This window comes from Myotis nattereri, assembly GCF_964212035.1.
Source record: "Myotis nattereri genome assembly, chromosome: 1".
In the NCBI taxonomy this organism is placed as follows: Eukaryota; Metazoa; Chordata; class Mammalia; order Chiroptera; family Vespertilionidae; genus Myotis; species Myotis nattereri.
This window is the reverse complement of record NC_138075.1, coordinates 170,990,430-171,012,563: the sequence shown is the minus strand read 5'-3', so window position 1 is coordinate 171,012,563 and position 22,134 is coordinate 170,990,430. Positions and strand designations below refer to the sequence as shown.

The window sequence follows — 22,134 nt, the reverse complement described above, 5'->3', positions numbered from 1 at the left end:
TATATTTTATTGATTTTTTACAGAGAGGAAGGGAGAGAGATAGAGAGTTAGAAACATCTATGGGAGAGAAACATCGATCAGCCGCCTCCTGCACACCCCCTACTGGGGATGTGCCCGAAACCCAGGTACATGTCCTTGACCGGAATCGAACCTGGGACCTCTCAGTCCGCAGGCCAACGCTCTATCCACTGAGCCAAACCAGTTTCGGCGATGAGATCATTTTTATGTATCTGCCAACTTTTTTGTTTTGTTTCTATTCATTTTGTCCATTCTGCATGTTTATAATTATAATATGAAATAAAATTATCTGACCTAGTGAAGCTGTGCATAAGTTATCCTCAATATATTCCTTTAAAAACATTGTAAAAATTAAAGGAACATTGTGAAATACAAAGGAAATAATTGCTTCTACTCTGTCAGAATTATCAAATATTGACATTTTAGCATTTTATTTCCAGACTTTTAGCTGTAACTACATTTAAAAAAATATAGGAATTATTTTTAAGCGAATTTACTAGATTACATTGGTTAATAAAACCATACGGGTTTCAAGTGTACAACTTAATAAGACCCTATCTGTATACTGAATCGTGCACTCACCACCCAAAGTTTCTTGCCACTACCATTTGTTCTCTCTTTGCTCTCTTCTACCTCCCCACATCCCCTTTTCCTCTGGAAATCACTAAACCACCTCTCTCTGAGAGCTGCCAGTCTATTCTCTGTATCTATGAATCTGTTTCTAATGTGTTTACTTTGTTTCATTAAATTCCACATAAAGGTTGTCCCAAAATTCACGCAAGAAGTAATTTTGATATAAAACACAGGTTTATAATTAAAAATTGTACTTTTTTTATTGATTCATAAAGTATACAGTATAGGGTTATGTATCAAATAGGATATCGGGTAAATGGCCTCCACAGGTTTGCTGGCACATATGCACTCTTTTGTTGAAATTTTCCATGACCGTTTTGCATAAATGTGGCTGAATTTCGATGAGGCTCATTTTCATCTTGATGGCTTGGTTAATCAACAAAATTGTTGCATTTGGGGTTCAGAAAATCCATGAGTGATTGTTGAGAAACAAATGCATCCACAACGTGTCACTGTTTGGTGCGGATTTTGGGCTGGAGGCATCATCGGACCATTCTTCTTTGAAAATGCAGCTGTTCAGGCAATAACAAAGAGTGTGTATGTGCCAGCAAAGCCGTGGAGGCCATTTATACGACATGCTATTCCTTACATAAGCCTATAATGTCTACTTTATGAATCAATAAAAAATTTACAATTTTTAATTGTAAACCTGTGCTTTCTATCAAAATTACTTCTTGCGTGAATTTTGAGACACCCTTTATAAGTGAGATCATATGGTATTTGTCTTTCTCTGACTGGCTTATTTCACTTAGCATAATACTCTCCAGGTCCATCCATGCTGTCACAAAAGGTAAGATTTCCTTCTTTTTTTCTGGCCGAGTAGTATTCCATTGAGTAAATGTGCCAAAGCTTTTTTATTCACTTATCTACTGATGGTCACTTGGGCTGCTTCCAGATCTTGGCTCTTATAAATAACGCTGCAATGAATATAAAGATACATATATTCTTTCATATTAGTGTTTTGGGTTTCTTACGAAGTATTTTCAGAAATGGGATAGATGGGTCATGACACAGTTTCATTTTTTATTTTTTGAGGCAACTCTATACTGTTTTTTTACAGTGGCTGCTCTAATCTGTACTCCTATCAACAGTGCGCGAGGGTTCCCTTTTCTCCACATCCTCCACAACACTTGTTTGTTGATTTATTGATGATAGCCATCCTGACAGTTGTGAAGGGATATCTCATTATAGTTTTAATTTTTCTTATGATTAATGATATTTGAATCTTTTTATACATCTACTGGCCATCTGTATGTACTCTCTGGAGAAGTGTGTATTCAGGTCCTTTGCCCATTTTTAAATTGGGTTGTTTATTTTCTTAGTATCGAGTTATATAAATTCTTTATAAATTTTGTAAAGTAACCCCTTATCAGATATATCATTGGCAAATATGTTCTCCCATTCAGTGGGTTGCCTTTTCATTTTATTGATGGTTTCCTTTGCTTTGCAAAAGCTTTTTAGTTTGATGTAGTCCCATTTTTTTTTTTTTTAAAATTTCGTTTCCCTTACTCGAGGAGATATATCAGAAAAAATATTGCTATGAGAAATGTTCAAGATTTTACTGCCTATATCTTCTAGGATTTTTATAGTTTCACAACTCAAATTAAGTTTTTAATCCATTTTGAATTTATTTTTGTTACGGTGTGAGGAAGTGGCCTAGCTTCATATTTTTGCAATATTTTGTCCAATATTCCTAACAACATTTATTTAATAGACTGTCTTTATCCCATTATATATTCTTGTCTCCTTTTTCAAATATTAATTGACCATAAAGGTATAGGTTTATTTCTGGGCTCTCTATTATGTTCCATTGATCTAGATGCCTGTTTTTATGCCAGTACCATGCTGTTTTGATTAACATGGCCTTGTAGTATAACTTGATATCAGGTAGCATGACACCTCCAACTTTGTTCTTTCCAAGATTGCTGAGGCTCTTTGAAGTCTTTTGTGGTTTCATATAAATTTTTGGAATATTTGTTCTAACACTGTGAGATGTGCCATTGCTATTTTAATAGGAATTGCATTGAATTTAGAGATTCAATTCTTTGGGTAGTATGGACATTTTAATGATGTTATTTCTTCCTATCCATGGGCACAGTATATGCTTCCACTTATTTGTATCTTCCTTCCTTTCTTTTTTTTCTGACCACAGGTCTTTTACATCCTTGGTTAAATTTATTCCTAGGGAACTTATTTTTTCTTTGTTGATGCAATTGTAAATAGTATTGTTTTCTTAATTTCTATTTCTGATTATTCATTGTTGCTTTATAAAAATGCCATAGATTTCTGGGCATTAATTTTGTATCCTGCTGCATTGCCAAATTCATTTTATCAGTTCTAATAGGTTTTTGGTTGAGTCTTTAGGGTTTTCTATCTACAGTAACATGGAATCTGCAAATAATGACAGTTGTACTTCCTCCTTTGAAATTTGGATGCCTTTTATTTCTTTTTGTTTGACTGCTGTGACTAGAACTTCCAGTACTTTGTTGAATAAGAGTGGTGAAAGCAAACATCCCTGTCTTGTTCCTGATCTTAAAGGAAACACATTTATTTTTGTTCATTGAGTATAATGTCGGTTATGGGTTTGTCATATATGGCCTTTATTACATTGAGGTATGTTTTTTATATTTCTACTTTGCTGAGTATTTTTATCATAAATGGGTGCTGGATTTTATCAAATGCTTTTTTATATGGTCATGTGATTATTATTCTTCATTTTGTTTATGTGATATAGCATGTTTAATAATTTGTGAATATTGTACCATCTTTGCATTCCTGGAATAAATGTTACTTGACATGGTGTATGATCTTTCTAATGTATAGCTGAATCTGATTTGCTAATATTTTGTTGAGGTATTTAGCATCAGTGTTCATCAGGGAGATTGGCCTATATATTTTTTCTTTGTAGTGTCTTTATCTAATTTTGGATTTGGATAATTCAAATTATCCAAATAATTTGGCCTAGTAAAATGAGCTTGGAAGTCCACCCTTCTCTTGAATTTTTTGGAATAGTTTGAGAAGGATAAATATTAGTTCTTTTTTTAATGTTTGATAAAATTCACTTGTGAAGCTATCTAGGACTTTTATTTGCTGGGAGTTTTCTCACTACTGCTTCAATTTCATTAGTTATAATCAGTCTATTCAGGTTCTCTGATATTTGCTGATTCAATTTTGGCAGGTTGTATGTTTTTAGGAATTTATCCATCTCACCTCAGTTGTCCAATTTGTTGGCATATAGTTGTTGGTAATATTTTCTTACAGTCTTTTGTATTGCTATGGTGGCAGTTGTTAATTCTCTTCTTTAATTTCTGGTTTTATTTATTTGGGTTCTCTCTCTTTCTTGATGAACCAAGTTAAAGGTTTGCACACACACACACACACACACACACACATCTACACTAATAAAAGAGAAACATGCAAATTGGTATCACTCCGCTATGCACACCAGCAAATCGGATGGGTATGCAAATTAACCCAACAAATATGGCGGTTAATTTGCATAAGTAGGCGCCCAGCGGCCTGGTTCCTGGGAACATCATCAGCACCCAGGTCACTTTGAGGTAGGCCCTCTGTGGGTTCTGAGAAGCATAGGAAGGGCCTGAGCCAGGGGGGCTCCTGGGCAGGGGCGAGCCTGCGATTGGACCTGAGGGGGCCTCTACCCAAGCCTAAAGCCTCTTGCTGAGGCTTTAGGGGTGAAGCCGGAGATTGGAAGGAGCTGGGGGGCCCCTGCCCAGGCCTAAAGCCTGGGCAGAGGCTTTAGGCCTGGGCAGGGAAGGAGCCAGCAATCTGAGGGAAATGGGGGGGGTCCCTGCCCAGGCCCCGAGGCTTTAGGCCTGGACAGGGGTGGAGCCAGCAATCAGAAGGAGCTGGGGGGCCCCTGCCCAGGCCTAAAGACTCAGCCAGAGGCTTTAGGCCTGGGCTGGGGCCAAACCGGCAATCGGTATGAACTACAGAGGAAACACCTTTTCTGATGCTCATTGGCTAAGCTCCCTGTATGCCACTGGGAATATTCTTAGTAACTTGGGTAATAAGAATCCAAGAAGGTAATCTAGGGTTTTTCCACCTCACTCCTGAAGAAAAAAAGGAAGGTCCGCTGCTGAAGGGCTAAGAAATATCATATCCTGTCCTAGCTGGTTTGGCTCAGTGGATAATGCCTCGGCCTGCCTATCACATGGTCTGGGTTCAATTCTGACCAAGGGCATGTACCTAGGTTGCAGGATCCTCCCTGGCTGGGCCCAGGTCAGGGCTCATGCAGGAGGCAACCAATCAAAGTGTTCCTCTCACTTTGATGTTTCTCTCTGTCTTTCCCTTTCACTTCCACATTCTCTAAAAATCAATGGAAACATATCCTCAGGTGAGGATAAAAAAAAAAAAAAAAGAAATGTCATATCCTATGAAAAACACATCTTGAAAGTGCCTAAAGAAAGTTGTCATTTTTTCATGGTGAAGGGACTGGAGTTTGTGTTGATGAAAACACCTTGGTGGCTGCAGTGACTGGCAGTGGCTGCAGCAGCGGGGTGATGGGGGTGGTGCCTTCCCCTGATCAGCCCGGTTGCCTCCCACAAAGGGAGGCCAGACTGCAGCTTAGGCCTGCTCCCTAATGGGAGCAGGGAGCGGGCCTAAGCTCTCAGTAGGACATCCCCTTAGGGCTCCCAGTATGTGAGAGGGGGCAGGCTGGGCTGAGGGACACCCCCCCTCAAGTGCACGAATTTTGTGCACCAGGCCCCTAGTATAGATATAATTGATATAATTGATTTCAGAGAGACAAAGTGAGAGGAGGAGAGGGATAGAAAAATCAATGATGAGAATTATTAATTGGCTACTTCCTGCATGCCCCATACTGGGGATCGAGCCCACAACCCAGGAATGTGCCCTGACCAGGAATATTACCATGATCTCTTGGTTCATATGTCGACACTCAACCACTGAGTACACTGGCCGGGCTGATTCCAAAAGTTTTAGGTTTCAAAGTAATTACATGATTAAGCAAACTAAACTACCACTGTTAATTTTAAACGTTTTCTGTGAGAGAGAATTTTTAAATGATACTAAGTGTTTTCCATATACTTTCAATGAAACATTTATGAAAGCTATGTTTAAACATTTATATTCTTATTTATTTATATATTTATTTATTTTTTGTAATAGTTCTTGCCAGTAGCCTCAGTCCATATCGTGAAGGAAGATTTATAGAGAGACGACTGCGGTCTTCATCAGAAGGAACTGCAGGGAGTAGCAGAATGATTTTGAAACCAAAAGATGGAAATGTAGAAGAAGTTAATAGTCTAAGAAAGCAAAGAGCAGGTTCGTCATCTTCAAAAATGAACAGCATGGTAAGTAAATACATGTGCCTGCACATGGTGAAATAATTCCCTCTGTCTCTGGCAAGTTCTTGCATGCAAAATGAAAACAGACTGAAGACTAGACTCCTTACATTTGAAGGGAAAATTGGTCTCCATAGTTTGATGTCACAAGTCAGAGGTGCTCACTTTGCACTTAAGACCCTCATGACAGACAGGAGCATACAGAGAGAGCTGCCCTTAATTCCTGTCTTCTTTGCTCCCATGGAAAGTTCAATGGTCTCCATTCTAGAACAAAACCCTGGAATGCACAGCGAAGGAAAATGGTGATCCTGAGGCTACGCTCTGGCACCGTCATTGCACACCGTGCCATCACCCTCCAGCTGGCACAAAATGTGTCCTTCTGTAAACTGCCCTCTTTCAGTACCGCCCTTAGACCCTTTAATGGACCCTACTCACCTGTCCTTTCACCGTTGCCCTTCCACACAAAGTGAGGTGCCTGCGTGTCAAGGCACAATCCACAACTTTTGCACATTCTACGTCTTAGAGGTTCCAAATTCCTGGTCCAAACTCTGGGTGCCTGCTGGTGAGGGTGGAGGTGGGTGTGTAGGAGCTGCGTCTAGGCTTGCACTTGTGGCCTGGTTGTCTTAGAGGCGTGTGAATGAAGCTTCTCTGTAACGTGAGAGGGAGTCAGGGGTGGGAAGAAGGGACCAGTGGACTGCAGCCCAAGGGATCAGGAGGCCTCAGGTCTCACAGATATTGGGATGGGCTGGCCTTTTGGAGTTCACTTTATTTTCTCACAGATTTATTACTTTTTCAGTAACACCTTTGATCCCTAATATTTAGCAGTGTTTCTTGCAAATGATCTATCTACCTATCTACCTATTTATTCATGCATATATGTGAAAAATACATAAAACTATAATTTTTGACATCTCTGTATATGCTAGATAATTTTTTCAAATGAAATTGTTAGATTATGTAGTTTAAACCATCATGTTGTGAAGAAGGCTTAAGTTACTGAGGTACTACTGAGTGTTAGCAAGACCATTGTAGTTGAAGTCAGAAGTTCTAGCCATCAGGTCAGGCTTGGCCAGATTTTAATCTTGAGAAAATCGGAATTACAAAACAACAAATGATAATGGGCTTCTTGTTTTTTATTATACTAAAACATGATTGTGTGTATTTACATGTGAATATATAGAAATCCATTATATTTCATCTTTCTTTTTTGTTCTTTGGTGCTTTAAAACTTACTATTTTGACAATTGAGGTTTTTTTTTTTTCTAAGTTTAAGAACATGTTAAGAAAGATTTCCAGTTAATGTAAACTTATAGGTTATGGCTAATGAATTATTATGAAAAATAATAATTTCCATTATCCCTTCACAAACTTTCCACTATACCTTCATAGATCGGTATTTATTTTAATAATTGTGCACTATTTGTTACACTTGCCCAAAGTTGGGCCTCTTATGCATTCTTTGTATCTCATTTTTATACTACATTTAAATAATTTCCCTTGTAATATCACAAAATAACTTTTCCTTTGAGATACACTTTCAAGATTTAAAATTTAAAATATCAAAGCACAAAAATGTAATTTTGCCTTTTATTTAAGACTTTTATGAATTTTCAGAATGTGTCCCTGCAGTGATGTAGATCTTCCAGTAGATGGCAGGACTACACCATTGCCATGGGGAAGGATGGGGAAGGAAAGGTTATAAAGCAGCAAATTTTCAGTTTCTCATCTCATAACACATATGAATTGATTACTAAAATTCTGCACACACCAAAAATATGTATTATATTTTTCCCAATATGAGAAAAAATAGGAATAATTTTTACTAATCCACCCCGGCAGCTATTATTGTGTTGGTTGTTGACATCTTTTTATTTGACAATCTAAAGGAAAAGAGGTCAGTATACCTGACTAAAATAGTCAGGTATTGCAGGTTTTAAAAATTCTTGTGACACACAAGTTGAAAATCACTGCTATGAAGTATTAAGGTTGGGACAGGAACTTGGTTAAAATATTGTACATTTTCACTGGACTTACAGGTAAAACTTGTTGAAATAAATAATGAAACACTTGAATTTTCACATGAAACCTATTAAAATCTCTATGACATTACTGTTTTCCTTTGGATTTGCAACTACTAACTCATCCTTTAATTAACTGTTTGATAGTTAATTTAAAATGCATAAAATATATTCTTTACCTCATGGCAATCCAAGTGAGGAAGAAATGCTAGAGTTCCTTAGGTAATTTTAGCTATATGTGAAACAAGTGACTTATATATTTAGAAAATCATAGCTTTTTGTGTGAAAAGTGACCCACATTTTCCATATTTCTTTTCCAAAATATTTCAAATATATATATATATATATGTATATATATATATATATATATATATATATATATATATATATATATGATACACCCATAGTTCAGCTATTTTTTTTTCTTTTAGAGCAATAATAAGAGTAACATGTATTATTAAGGCTAATTTTAACCAAGGGGCTATAGTTAATGCTTCACATGTATTAAAACATTAAGTTCTTACAAAACTATGAACCAAGGGATACTGTTATTGATCACAGTATGAAAAATAGGAAAATAAAGCACTAAGAAGATAAGCCCTTGCCCCATAACGCAGACGGTAAGTGGCAGAAATAGGATTTAGTAGGTGTACCAGTTAATAATGCGGATTTTTTTCACTAGATGGAGTTACACATATGTTGATATGCATGTGATTTGATATGTATGCTATTTTGTTGTATTGACAGCGAACTTCAAAACTTCATATGTCAAATTTGCTGAAAGTGTTAACATCATAGATATATTTACACTTAAAAATGTTGAATTTTGTGCCAGAAAAAGAGCATTTGCAGAAATTTTAATTTATTACTTTATTTTGAAGAAAAGTGCTGCTGAAAGTTATCGTATACTTCGGGAAGCTTATGGTGAACATGCTCCATCTCAAGGTACTGGTGAACGCTGGTTTAAACGCTTTAAAAGTGATGACTTCGATGTGAAAGACAAAGAACGTCCAGGTCAACCGAAAAAGTGTGAAGGCCAACAATGACAAGCATTACTGGAGGAAGATGTGTGTCAAACTCAAAAACAACTTGCAGGAAGATGAAACGTTGCTCAGCAAACAATTTCCAATCATTTACAAGCAATGGGAAAGATTTTTTTAATTGTTTTATTGGGAAAGATTTTAAAGGAAGGGAAATGGGTGCCACGTAAACTGAACAAAAGACAAATGGAAAACCGAAAAGTCATCAGTAATATGTTGCTTCAACGGTATGAAAGAAAGTCTTCTTTGCATCGAATTGTGACTGGTGATGAAAAGTGGATTTATTTTGAGAATCCCAAATGCACAAAATCCTGGGTTGATCTAGGTCAACCATCGACATGGACTGCAAGGCCAAACTGCTTCAGAAGGAAGACAGTGCTCTTCATTTGGTGGAATCAGGAAGGTGTGGTGTATTATAAGCTTCTAAAACCAGGTGAAATGGTTAATACTGATCGCTACCGACAACAAATAATCAATTGAACCACACTTTAATTGTGAAATGACCAGAATGTGCCAGAAGACACAGCAAAGTAATTTTGCTTCATGATGACGCACCATCACACACTTCAAAACCAGTTAAAGACACATGAAAAGTTCTTGCCTGGGAAGTATTAACCCACCCACCGTATTCATCAGACCTTGCTCCTTCAGATGACCACTTGTTCCAATTGATGGCACAGGCACTTTCTGAGCAGCACTTCAAAACGTACGAAGAAGTGGAAAATTGGGTCTCTTGAGTGGTTTGCCTCAAAACAAGAAAAGTTCTATTGGGACGGTATCCACAAATTACCTGAAAGATGGGGGAAATGCATAGCTAGTGCTGGACATTACTTTGAATAAAGCACTATTGATGTTTCTATTGAAATTATCATGTTTTCTTTGATTACAAAATCCGCCATTATTAACCAGTACACCTAGTAGATTTGGACCCTAGTTGTCAAACTTTAAATCATGCTTGCTTGGGGGGCATATAATAGATATAAATTAGTTTTTAATTTTTTCTGCATTATTTATGTGTAATGAAGTTAACGCATTTAAGACAAACTGTGCTTGCTCTAAGTGTAGACTGAGACCCTCCATAAAGAATACAAAAAAGGAATACAATTTAGTACTTTTCTGGACTTAACATTTGGTAGTGTATCTTGATATGCTGATGAATGGTACTAGTGTATATACTGAGAGATAGTTCATTCAAAACGGAACTTTGTCATAAAAGAAGATACTAATGCTTAGAAAGTACTGGCATACTTTGTATAGTTCATGGAGATTTAATTCTACCAATAGGATATGGCTCTATTTATTAAGATGCTAAGGGTTCCCCAATGACCAAAAATATGCCCTAATACATTAGATAGACCACAATGGTGGATATTTCAGTCTGAAAGGGAAATGGTAGGATGTATAATTCTTTGAATATCAATGGCCCAGAAGAAGTTGGACTTCGCTTAAACTTATTATAAGAAACCAAAATATATTTGAAACAATTGTACAAGCATTCACATTTACTATATGTGCTCAAATTGCTTTAAATACTTTTCTTAATTTTTCTATAATGAATAACTTTCTTGATACTTTTCTTAGGAGGGTCCAAATATTTAAAAAAAAAACACAACAAAAACCACACACACACAACAAAATTTTTTTCTAGAAATAGGCTCTTTCTTTCTGAGAACTTCCCTTCCAGACTGTGGTATATCATTGAATAAATGTAAGGACTTGTCATGTTTCTCCCACAGCTTTACAAAGTTGAAGTCTACCTCCAAATATTTATAATATCACCCTACTTTATAAGAATTATTAATGGGAGGATAGATTATGTCTTATGATCAATACTGAGGATCTGTCATTACAGAAAGGAATGTGCCTGAATGTGCGAGTAAAGATGAAATAAACTAAGTGATAGCAAATAGCTCCCAAATCTCAGTCACTTAATAATATGTTTTTCTCAGTCATTGTAGAAGGTGCTGGGAGTTCTGTTCCAGGTCCATTCTGTATCCCGGCTGTTGAAGCAGCTACTATTGCAAACTTTGCCTTTCACCAGGGCTAAAGAGCTCTCTGGAAGTCCTAATCCCAATAATAAGTGCTCCAACCCATGAGACTCATTGAGCGGAGGGACGGGGGAAGGCAGGGGGGAGGGGGAGGGTTAATGGTGGGGATTATGACACATTTTTAATTCCTAAACTAATAAAGAATTTAAAGATTAAAAAAATAAAATAAATAAAAACAGTTTTCCTAAAACAAAAACAAAAAAAATAAGTGCTCCAACCCATGAGATTCATTGATCTAATCACATGGCCCAAACTAGCCACAAAGGCACAGGAGGCAGTCTTTTTCTTGTGACGAAGGGGTAGACCGAGGTATGCTCGGTCAGCACTGATGACTGTCATAGTCTCAAATAATTTATTGTATCTCAGTTCTTTCAGTTAACTGAGATTTCCTGCTTGCCTCTCCCTCCCTTTTGTCCACAATCATATAAAGGGTCCTGACTTTATGTCAGGCTGCTCTGGTCACTGTGACTGAGAAAATAGAAGACATCTTTGACACTGAAGGATTCATTCATAGCCATACATTTTATTTTTTTGGCATGTGCTTTCTTCCTGACTTAAAAGCCTTAAGATGTAGATCTAAAAACTGCTCAATTCAATTTCTGGGAACCCTACTCTATTTGGAAGTATTTATTTTTTATTACATTAAAACGCTGATTTGGAAAGTTGTGTTATCTTTAAATGACTCAGCAAATGCATCCACAAAGTTGCCCTGAACTATTTGTGCTGAGTGACTCTGACAGCATTCATTGATGGCTAGTTTTACTCTGACACAGTCTAATTTCTTTCATTCGCAGTTTGGCATCCTGCTGCCTTTCCGTAGAAACTGTGAACTGCACAGTGAAAACATAAGCTGTAGGACTTCTGCAATAGAAGAATAGACCAGATTTATATTTAAGCAAAAAGTTGTTACTTGTAGATCATTAGCATCTCATGTCATATTTTAATCATTTGGTATGTCAAATCTAGAATTAGATATTACTAATAATAGTTAAATCATGTAAGACTATGTAAGCCCTATGTTAAATAGCCAAACACTTTCCTATGCATTCACTTTTCTTCTGTGCTCTACTATGTCCTACTTTATTAATTTATCTTTTATTCATTTATCCATTCATCAATACATTCATAGTTTCTTTCAATAAAAATTTATTGAGAACCTACTCTGAAGATGCAAAGATGAAAGAGTCAGCCCTTCAGGTATTAAAAGTTCCATATTGGGAGATATTAATGTGATCTTGTCAATACAACAGATTTAACCATTTTGACCATCCTAAATGGGTGGGGCTTTATTTGGATTGTGACCTGTGATATCAAATATTAAAAGGATTAAACAAGAACTACTGTGTATTTAATTTATATGGAGTCTATCTCACATGCTCAATAGATGCTGTTGAATATATATGTGTATTCTTGTGTCCTTTGCTAATTTCTACCATTGGGGTCCAGCTTTGAATGAACAGGGACTCTGAGAGGCAAGAATGTACAACAATAAGTTTCAAAGAATAGTTTCAAAGGAAAGATGATTAGAAAATCTGACTGAAGACATATCTTCTCTTAATCCTGAAATGCTAGGTAAGACTTTCAAATATGTAAAATACTAATTACTTTTTGAGGGTTAAAATAATAATTTTAGCTTTTGATTTAACTCATTGTCAATGGAATTAAAACAGATATCATTGCTTGCTTAAGGACATCTAATGAGAAAAAGAAAGCCTTAATATTTTTAAGGAAATGGAGCCACACAAATCATTCTCTTCAATCCTTTTATACTTTAAGAAGGAGAATCACAAGTATCAATCATTCAACATGAAATTACATCTGTTGATAACCAGTATATTAATTTTAGATTAATAGCCCTCACTCGTAATGCCTTTATTGATTTTCCTAGTTACTAATGATACTTTCCTATTAATGTCCTTCTCAGTTATATCACATATGTGGCAATCACCACTTAGTTATTTGATTTTGTCTCATTTTACCTGTTAGACATTCATCTTTTAAATGGAAGAAATTTTGGATGTATTAACATTTTTATAGCATTTACTACAGTGCCTGATACACAAAAAATGTGGGTGAATTAAAGGTAAAATTGCTGACAAGGTGATGATGCATGCTTTTAGTGCAGTCTTTGTGTGTGGTGTGCTTATGTGCATTATTTGACATTTTGGTTTATTATACAAATGTGCAGATAATTTTGTGAAACATTTTTTGATAGAGCTTTGGTTTTTTCTAATTATTGATAATGAAGGCCATACAATTATGATACTGTTACAGTAGAAACATTTATTTATTTTATTTTTACGTTTTTTTTTAATTGAATTTGTTGGGGTGACATTCGTTCTCCAAACCTTACACGTTTTGAGTGTACAAACCAACAAAAAATCATCTGTACACTGATTCGTGTGCCCATCACCCCAAGAAAAGTCTCTTTCCATCCCTACTCCCAACCCCCTTTGCCCACCTCCACCTTCCTCCCTTACCCTTTTCCCTCTAGCTGTCACCACACTGTTGTATGTGTCTATGTGTTATATGTATATGTTTTTGGCTAATCCCTTTACTTTCTTTCATCCAGCCCCCCAACCCTAGAAAATTAGCCTTATGGAATGGTATATAAGATCATATCAGTACAATAGTTCTGGACTTGCCATACAGAGGAGACAATAAATAGTCAATTACTTGTGATATTTATTGGATAACCCGTTAAAAAATACAAGTTCTTGGTAAAGTATGTTTAAAGTGATATTTTAAAAACTCCTGTGCATATTTTATCTAGTCCAACTCACTTCATTTCTTGTAAACTTGAAGATTCAGCATTACTTTTAAAGAGGCAGAATTGAATAAAGTATACCTTTTTTCTTTTTTAGTTTTGGGTGAGTCATTTTTATTTAGCAGATTTCATAGTTATTCATAGTTTGATGGACAGAATTATGAATAGCTTATTTATAGAGCTAACTCACTTCATCCTAAATGACCTTAAGATTAGTTTGAGTAAATAAAGTTGCAGTACCACAATCATTAACTATCTCTTCATATAGTTCACATGAGAATGTGCATAGTAACTAATATTTTCCTCTGTAATTACTTTCTTAAAACTTAATATGTGCCTTAGTCCCTTAGGCAGCTATAACAAAATATCATAGACTGGGTAGCGTGAAAATGACAGAAATTTATTTCTCACAGTTCTGGAGGCTGGAAGTACAATATTGAGGTGCCAGCATCATTCTTGGCTCATAACTCGCACCTCCTCCATGTGTCTTACATGGTGGATGGGGCGAGGTATCTCTCTGGAGCCTCTTTTATGCAAGCACTAATCCGATTCCTGCGGCCTCCACCCTTATGAACTAAGCACCTCTCAAAGACCCTTACCTTCGAAAACCATCATCTTTGGAGATTGGAATTTCAACATGTGAATTTTAGACCATAGCAATAAACAATCATGTTGTAACAATATCAGTATTAAATAATATATATTAAAAGCTTCATTGTTGAAAGTATACATTTTAATTTATTTTTTATTATGTTTTTCAAGGAAATAATTAAGAACACATGTAGAAGAAATTTTTTTTATCTAACCATACTGTATTGAGCATACCTGTTAGGGAGTTTATATCTTTCTAATATTAATAAGTTACATAATTAAGGTTGTTTACCTTTTATTCTTGGGGTTAGAATGCAAAAGTGACAATTTCATTTTTAACTGTGTCAAGTTGTCTCAGTTTTCTGTGAGATAAAAACTATTTTATGCCTTATTTAGGTAACCCTGTGGGCCAGCACAGCTTTCATAGAAAGAGAGAAAGTATTTATTGATTTAGGATTCATGAAAAATCTCTGACCATTCAAACAGCTGCCTAACCTGTAAGACAGATTGGTCTTGAGTAAAATAACTACTTTTACTGAGGAAATAGTCTTTGGATTTTGAAGTTTTTACCTTATTCAAATTAGACAACGAGGCAAAATTTATTCATAGAGTCCTTTATTCTGAAACTTAAATACAACATAATTAATTTAGTAAGTTAAGTAATATTTATTTTTACTTCCCAGGTCAAGAAATATAGTAGTATATTATATCAAATATTAAGAATTATAGACAGTTTAGAGAAAATATAAATATTTTAAATATTAATACTGTTTTTGAAATAATTTTTAAATTGAGACTTTGATAATTATATCCCATACCATCATATTTGCAATGTCAGGATAAAAAGGTATGACTTAGAAATGAGTCATGCACATATATTTCACATTTTTCCAATGCAATGTTTTTGAGTTAATCATTTCTAAATTAGAGTAGCTGTCACTTTATTAGTTTTATCATTTAATTCAGCGATCGTTTTACACTAGTGTTAAAAGTTTGCTCAGAAATACCTCCTTTGTCTACATCTTCTATTTGTGCTTAGCTTGTTACATCCAACCTGAAACAGCCTAAGTACTGATATTATTAGTCCTCTCCCTTAGGCTTTTTATTGTATACATTTGTTACTCCTTACAAAATATCAGCTAGGTCATCTTCAACACTACCCAATAACTAGTGTTTGTGTCGGTGAGAAACACAAAGAATATTTTTTTAAGAGAGACTCCCATGAATCAGAGCTTTTATCAGGTGTCAAGAGGCACAGGTGAAGTAGGGAGAGATCTGGAATACCTTCCCTGCAACCCAGGTCCTTTCTTCCTGCATTTGATTGTTGGATGAGGTTTCAATTGTTGGACATGTACAATTTCCACATTTACACAGAAGGAGCCACCTCGATGAGAAACAGTTCTATTTTTTTTCCAACTATAGTTCTTATTCTGTACATTATGTACCAGAACTTATTAACTGGGTGTTTTAACCTTGAATCACATGAAACATCTTAGTTTTACACTCAGGTAGTTATGTAGCATGCATGGACATTATGCAAGGAGCCATAGCCCATACATCTTTATATTACAGCTTTATTTTTCATTTGCTGTCCTAGTTAGACACATTCCATTAAATGAGATCCATATATAAGCTCTCCTGATAGTGAAAAATATTCAGTTGGCTACTCTGTTTGTTTGTTTGCTAGGAGGTCTGTTTACAAAATTACACTAGGTCACCTGCCTTTTTACTTTCCAGGAAGGATACGCCATTTCCCTCTATAACAGACCAGCTGCTTATTCTAGGCACTAAATATGAATGTTAAACACTCTCCTCAAGCTGCCTATCTTGTTCTTGCCACTCACTCCAAAAATATTCCTATCTTTACCCATTAGTCCTTCATTTCCTCTGATCTTAGAGCTATGTTTCCCTGTGTTCTTCAAAGCACTCATTTCTACCAGTCTTCCTGATTTCTACCTTTCATCTCCTTCAAACAGCATTTCATCAGTATGTTTCTTCTGTTTTCATCCCCAATTCTTCTCCGTCTCTTCATTATTGTCAGGTTACAACACTACCAAGTTTTCCACCACTGAGACAACATACAGCAATGTTTGTTTCTAGGTCCTGTCTGCTTCTAGAGTTCTCCATCTGTTCACTCTTTTTCCCTGCAAGGCAAAAAGTTTTGAAAGACTAGCCTTCTCTAGCCATATTTATTTCTTAACTGCTCACAAAGCTCCTCAGTTTCATGTATTTTAGCTCCTGTAATGTACAGGATGTTTCTCAGTATTGGCACTATGGATGTTTTATCCTGGATAGTTCTTTGGTGTTTGTTTGTTTGTTTGTTTGTTTTTAGGGGGGTGTATTATGCCTTCTATAGGATGTTTAATAGCATCCCTGACCCCTACTCATGAAATGCCAGTTGAACCCTTAAGTTGTGACAGCCAAAAATATCTCCAGACATTGCCAAATATGCCTTAGTAGGCAAGAATCGCCCACAATTGAAAACTACTCTAAAGCCATCAGTGACTTTACCAATTTTCAGATTTTTGTGTGTGTCAGTCTTTCTTGACCTCTCTTCAGCTTCTAACACTGTTGAATACTTTTTTGTATATTTACCATTTCTCCTTTTCCCAGAGCTAATGCTCTTCTGGTTCTTCTTCTTTTCTCCTTCCAGACCCCTTAGCAGGCTTCTGCTTCACACACACTTTAATCACAGCTATTACTTGGTATTTGGTCCATGACCCTCTTGTGTTTTATATTTTACCTGTTCTACCTGAAAATGTCAGATGTAGTTAAAGTGACATGCAGCTTCCTAATGAAAAGGCTGAAAATCTCATATCAGAAATATGAAAAAATCAATAGGTATTGAAAAGCACAATATATTGGATTTATGGAAATAGAATGAGGATGTGTGAAAGATTTGGTTGCATAAGGAGATTAGCTGAAACTGAGGACTGAAACTTTGGCATGGATATGGAGAAATAGGCAGTAAGCTGTCTTTTGCCCTAATGGCCAATGGCTTCTATCCCTTTGCTTGCTCCACCCCACCCACCCCCATCTATATTACTATCTTATTTCTGTTTTAGTACACATATATTTCAGTCTCCTTTTCAGATATTCCAATTATTCCAAACTCCCCTTCCTCTGTTTCTACAGTCACATTGGAGAAGTAGCAATTATAGCACTTGAAATAGGACCTTGCCAGTAGAGTTAGAATAAATACATTGCAATAATCAATCCTGCCTTCACTGCTATCACCCACCACCACAGGTTTCATTTTTATTTTTTCAAATTGACAGTAGCTTAAGTTGAGAGAAGGACAAACAATGGCAAAAGACATGGGCATTGTGCAAGCAGTATGTATTTGACCTTCCAGAAAAATTGCCAACTACCAGAGAACCACACACTGCCCACCTCTGTCCTACCCAGGGGTCTCTGCAACCTGCTAGTTCTGTTTTGTCTCTTCAGAGCTTCCTGTGGGTTGTGTCTCAGGCTGGCTGTGGTCCAAGAGGAACTTGTGGTTACAGTGTGTGTGTGCAAGGGTGAGGGGGACGTATTAAAAACGATTTCAGAAGGGAAGAAAATCTATAAAGTACCTTTAGTTCCTAAAAATAAAAAATTAATAACAATAAAAATGTAGTAAGTAATAAACAAACAACTTTATGACATTTTCATACTTTTTATACTTCTTTTTCCCTCTGAATTCTTTTAGTGCTTTCTAACCTTTAACATCTTATAAGAATATGTATTTTTATTTTGTCTTTGTGAACATTTTTCTGTAATAAAAGTATATTGCTTAAAAATCAAAAGAGAATTATTTCTACTCACACATAAACATGTCCAAAATGGGCACATTTATAAAACGGAAATTCTTTTATATTAGTTAAACATGATTTTAACTTTTCATTTTAAGCAAGTATGGTGTGATGAAAAGAGTATGGGGATTTGGAAACAGACACCATATCTAGTCTCATTTCTCTCAATAATAATGCTGTCCACCTCACAGAGTTATAAAGATCAAATAATATATACATTTTATGTGAAAAGGCTCTACAAATTTTAAGGAACAATACTGATGGAAATGACACTTTTTTCATTAATAACATGTATCAAAGCCAGAAAATGAAATACAAATAGTATTGTCTATTAAAGTATTCATCTAGAAATACAAATATGTTAAAAGATGAATTCACATTTAAAGTACTACCATGACATTAAGTTGAGCTGGTTCCTTTAAGCCATACACACACACACACACACTGCTAGTCATTAAAATGTTTAACTTATTTACATATTAATGCTTTCTAGGAATAATCTATTATTTACATGATTTCTCATTTAGTTATTTTTCTGACCCTCATACATTTTTCAAAATCAATTTATATTGCTTAGAAACAAATTAAGAAGGAAGTAAATTTAAGATTTGCACATTTTAATACATTCATGTTATACTCTAATTAGAGGGCTCACTTAACCTTGTTATTTCCTGATTATGAAATTAGGAATATAGCATCTGTCCTTAAAACAAGTGTCTTGGCTATTTATAAAGAAATTTAATTTGCATTCTTTGTTTTCTTAAATGAAAAGCAAATTTAATTGTGGATATTAATTTGCACATTATATAATCACAAAATAATTTGATAATAACTTGATAAATTACCACTTTAAAAGTATCTTCTGATAAATCATGAGATAACGTTATCCAAAATAGAACAAGCAATGACTTCAAGGAAATAAATAATGTTGAAGAAAATAGTTATTGTAGAGTATCATATTTTCTTTAAAAATAAATTTTGAGCTCAATATATTTAGTAATAGTCTGCCCTTTGATAATTTAAGAATTGTAAACTTTTGTGAGAGACACTTTTATAACAGACTCAATTTTTTGCTCCTTCCTTCCTTCCTTCCTTCCTTCCTTCCTTCCTTCCTTCTTTCTTCATTCTATTGGAAGAATACATCCACCAGTAGTGCTTCAGTTTGAAGGGGGTTATCAAGTGTTAGAAAATTCATGTGTTTATTAGGTCCTGGTTGGGATGAGACAGTGTATCTCAGCATGCTGTTGCTTTCATTAGATTTATGTTCCAAAGAACTGTGGATGCATTAATATAAATAGTGATATTCAATGAATAGAAGATCAGCCACCTGACTATGGTTCATGAATCACACTGCTTGTCTCTTTTATTTTTAATAGTAATAATAACAACAACAACAACCACAACAATATGTAGAAAATATCACTCCAAGAGAGTGCCAGATCACACTGACCCTGAAGATTTAACTTGCCCCAGGAGTCCATTGGCAGTTCCTATAGCTGAGAAAAAGAGAACTGAAGCAGAGATGCTGGGCTTATATTTAGAAAATAAAAAGGAACTATTAATGCGTACTTTTCCCCAGTAGCATTCATCTCTCTAGGAAGTCCTGCATAACAAAAGGGGGTTGGGACAGCACTGTGTTTTATGAAGTGATACTACCATTTCTTGAAGGGAACTTAACTGTCATGCAGTTGGAAGCTTGTAGGGTCTGTTAACTAAAGAAGTTCAAAAATTGCCACTTTGAACTTCTTTAGTTAACAGAAGTTCAGTGTATAATTTTGTCCAGTGTAGAATTTTGTTTTCCATTTTTTGATTCAGTGCAGTGAGTTGAACATAACTGATGTTAAATCTTCAGCTTTTCATGGTTCTGATCCTACTTGTTAAAAGTATTCCATTAGGAATTTTAAAGAAATCAGAACAATTGACCCATACAAATGATTTTCACAGAAATTGTTTCTGCACTTATAAAATAACAACAAAAAGTGATTTCCCAATTTTGACACTATGGATTTGCTAAAAATTACTGTAGTTTAAAAATAAAAATCATTTTACCATAGAATAGCAAATTATTCTGGTTCAATAAATGAACTTATTTTACTAAAGCAATATATAAAACCTTCATTAAAGAATACTTATTTTATTATTATTATTATTATTATTATTATTATTATTATTTTACCAAACAAGATTGCATAATGAAATCACATAATTGCTTAGGGTAAAGTAGCCCAAATTAAAGATAAATTCAAAAGATATTTTATTAAATGAGCTTCATGGCCAAGCAAAATGAATTATTAGTTGAACCCAGTGTAAGCTATGTGTGTCCAGGGCATGTTAGACATGCTTTGACTGGGATGGGAATGGCATGGTAAATGGAAGAGGAGGTGTGTTTACTCATGGCAGTTGAGTTATACAATATTAAAACACGATAAAGTCTTGATTTCAAAAAAATCTAGATTTTCTTGTGCAGGTCATAGAATTTTTACATTCTAAAAAGTAAGGTTCTTTACTAGAATAGATAGGAAATTTCTGGTTCTGGAATCTGACTATTACAGATCTAAGTAATGTATTAAGCAGTGAGCAGCCCTGTAACAACTCTGAAAAATAGATGTGAGGGGATATATATATTATTGGTGAATAACAAAACTTTTTAAGTAAAATGAATTCTAATTATCTCTTCAATGAAGAAGATTGTGGGGTGGACCTACAGTGAATTATGCTAAGTGAAATAAGTCAGATGGAGAAAGTCAAATATTGTATTATTTCACTTATATGTGGAATCTAAAAAAGCAACAACAAAGAAAAGCCCCCAAATAATGAACAAAACAAAACAGAAACAGGCACATCTATATAGAGAACACTTTGTTGATTGTTGCTAAAGAGAAGGGGTGTGGGGGGATGGGAATGTAAAAAATGGTGCAGAGATAAAAAACTAAACATAAAAAACCCCTCAATATTGTGGGTTATCTACATTAAATTAGAAACTGGGGTAGGCATTGTGTGTTCAAAGAAATGTAATTTTATTTTATTTTATAAGGTTATATCATATTTTTGCTCAGATAATTTATAGAACAGAACTTTTTCCAAGTAGAACTCAGATAAGAATGAACTGTCCTTCTCTCTGTGTTTTTCTTTTCCTCTCTATCCTATTTTAACTACTTCTTCTTGGCTTCAGCTCCTTTCTCAAAAATATAATGAAACATGACTCAAAGTAACACAATTCAGTTAGATATTAATGGTTTCAGATTCAAAAGAGCAGGAAAACTAGGTATTCTCAATGCTCTGTGCTCATGTGAATCCTTTTACTTAAAAGAAATTGTAACCAACTTGCCTTTGAGACTACATAGTGCCACCATCACTTTGGTTAGATCATATTACTATAAATATACTAAATATATTTTAATTTATTTTATAATATTATCATATTTACAAAAAAGGAAAATTTTACAAGAAACTCTCATATATCCTCCACATAGATTCATCAATCATTTTTACTGCAAAATCTTCTCTCTTCTTTTTTCACTGTGATGCATACATATGTGAATTATGCATGTTATCTTCTTGAAGTATGTACGAGTTAATTGTACGCATCATGATGCTTTATTCCTAAATACTTTTGCATGTATTTTCTGAAAAGAAATATATTTTCTTACATCACAGTATAAGTATCAAAAACAGGAAATTTGACCTTGACACAATATCTTATTTAACACTAGAGGCATGATGCACGAAATTCATGCAGGAATAGGTCTTCCTTCCCCCGGCTTCCCTCTGGCACCCGGGACCCAGGCTTCCCTTGCAGCCCTGGCTTCATCCGGAAGGTTGTCCTCAAGGACATCTAGTCTAATTAGCATATTATGCTTTTATTATTATGGATAGGTCTATATTCAATTTTTGAAAATTG

At 35.0% G+C, this 22,134-nt stretch overlaps 1 protein-coding gene across 2 annotated transcripts in view; it reads left to right on the top strand.

The window, feature by feature from the left end:
- The window catches only part of CCSER1 (coiled-coil serine rich protein 1), a 942,549-nt gene that overhangs the window by 157,301 nt on the left and 763,114 nt on the right, over positions 1–22,134 (top strand). For both annotated transcript variants that reach the window (XM_081109402.1, XM_081109401.1), the window contains exon 3: positions 5,800–5,984. In XM_081109402.1, coding sequence (XP_080965528.1) covers positions 5,800–5,984 — 185 coding nt within the window. The remainder of the gene's footprint in view (positions 1–5,799; positions 5,985–22,134) is intronic.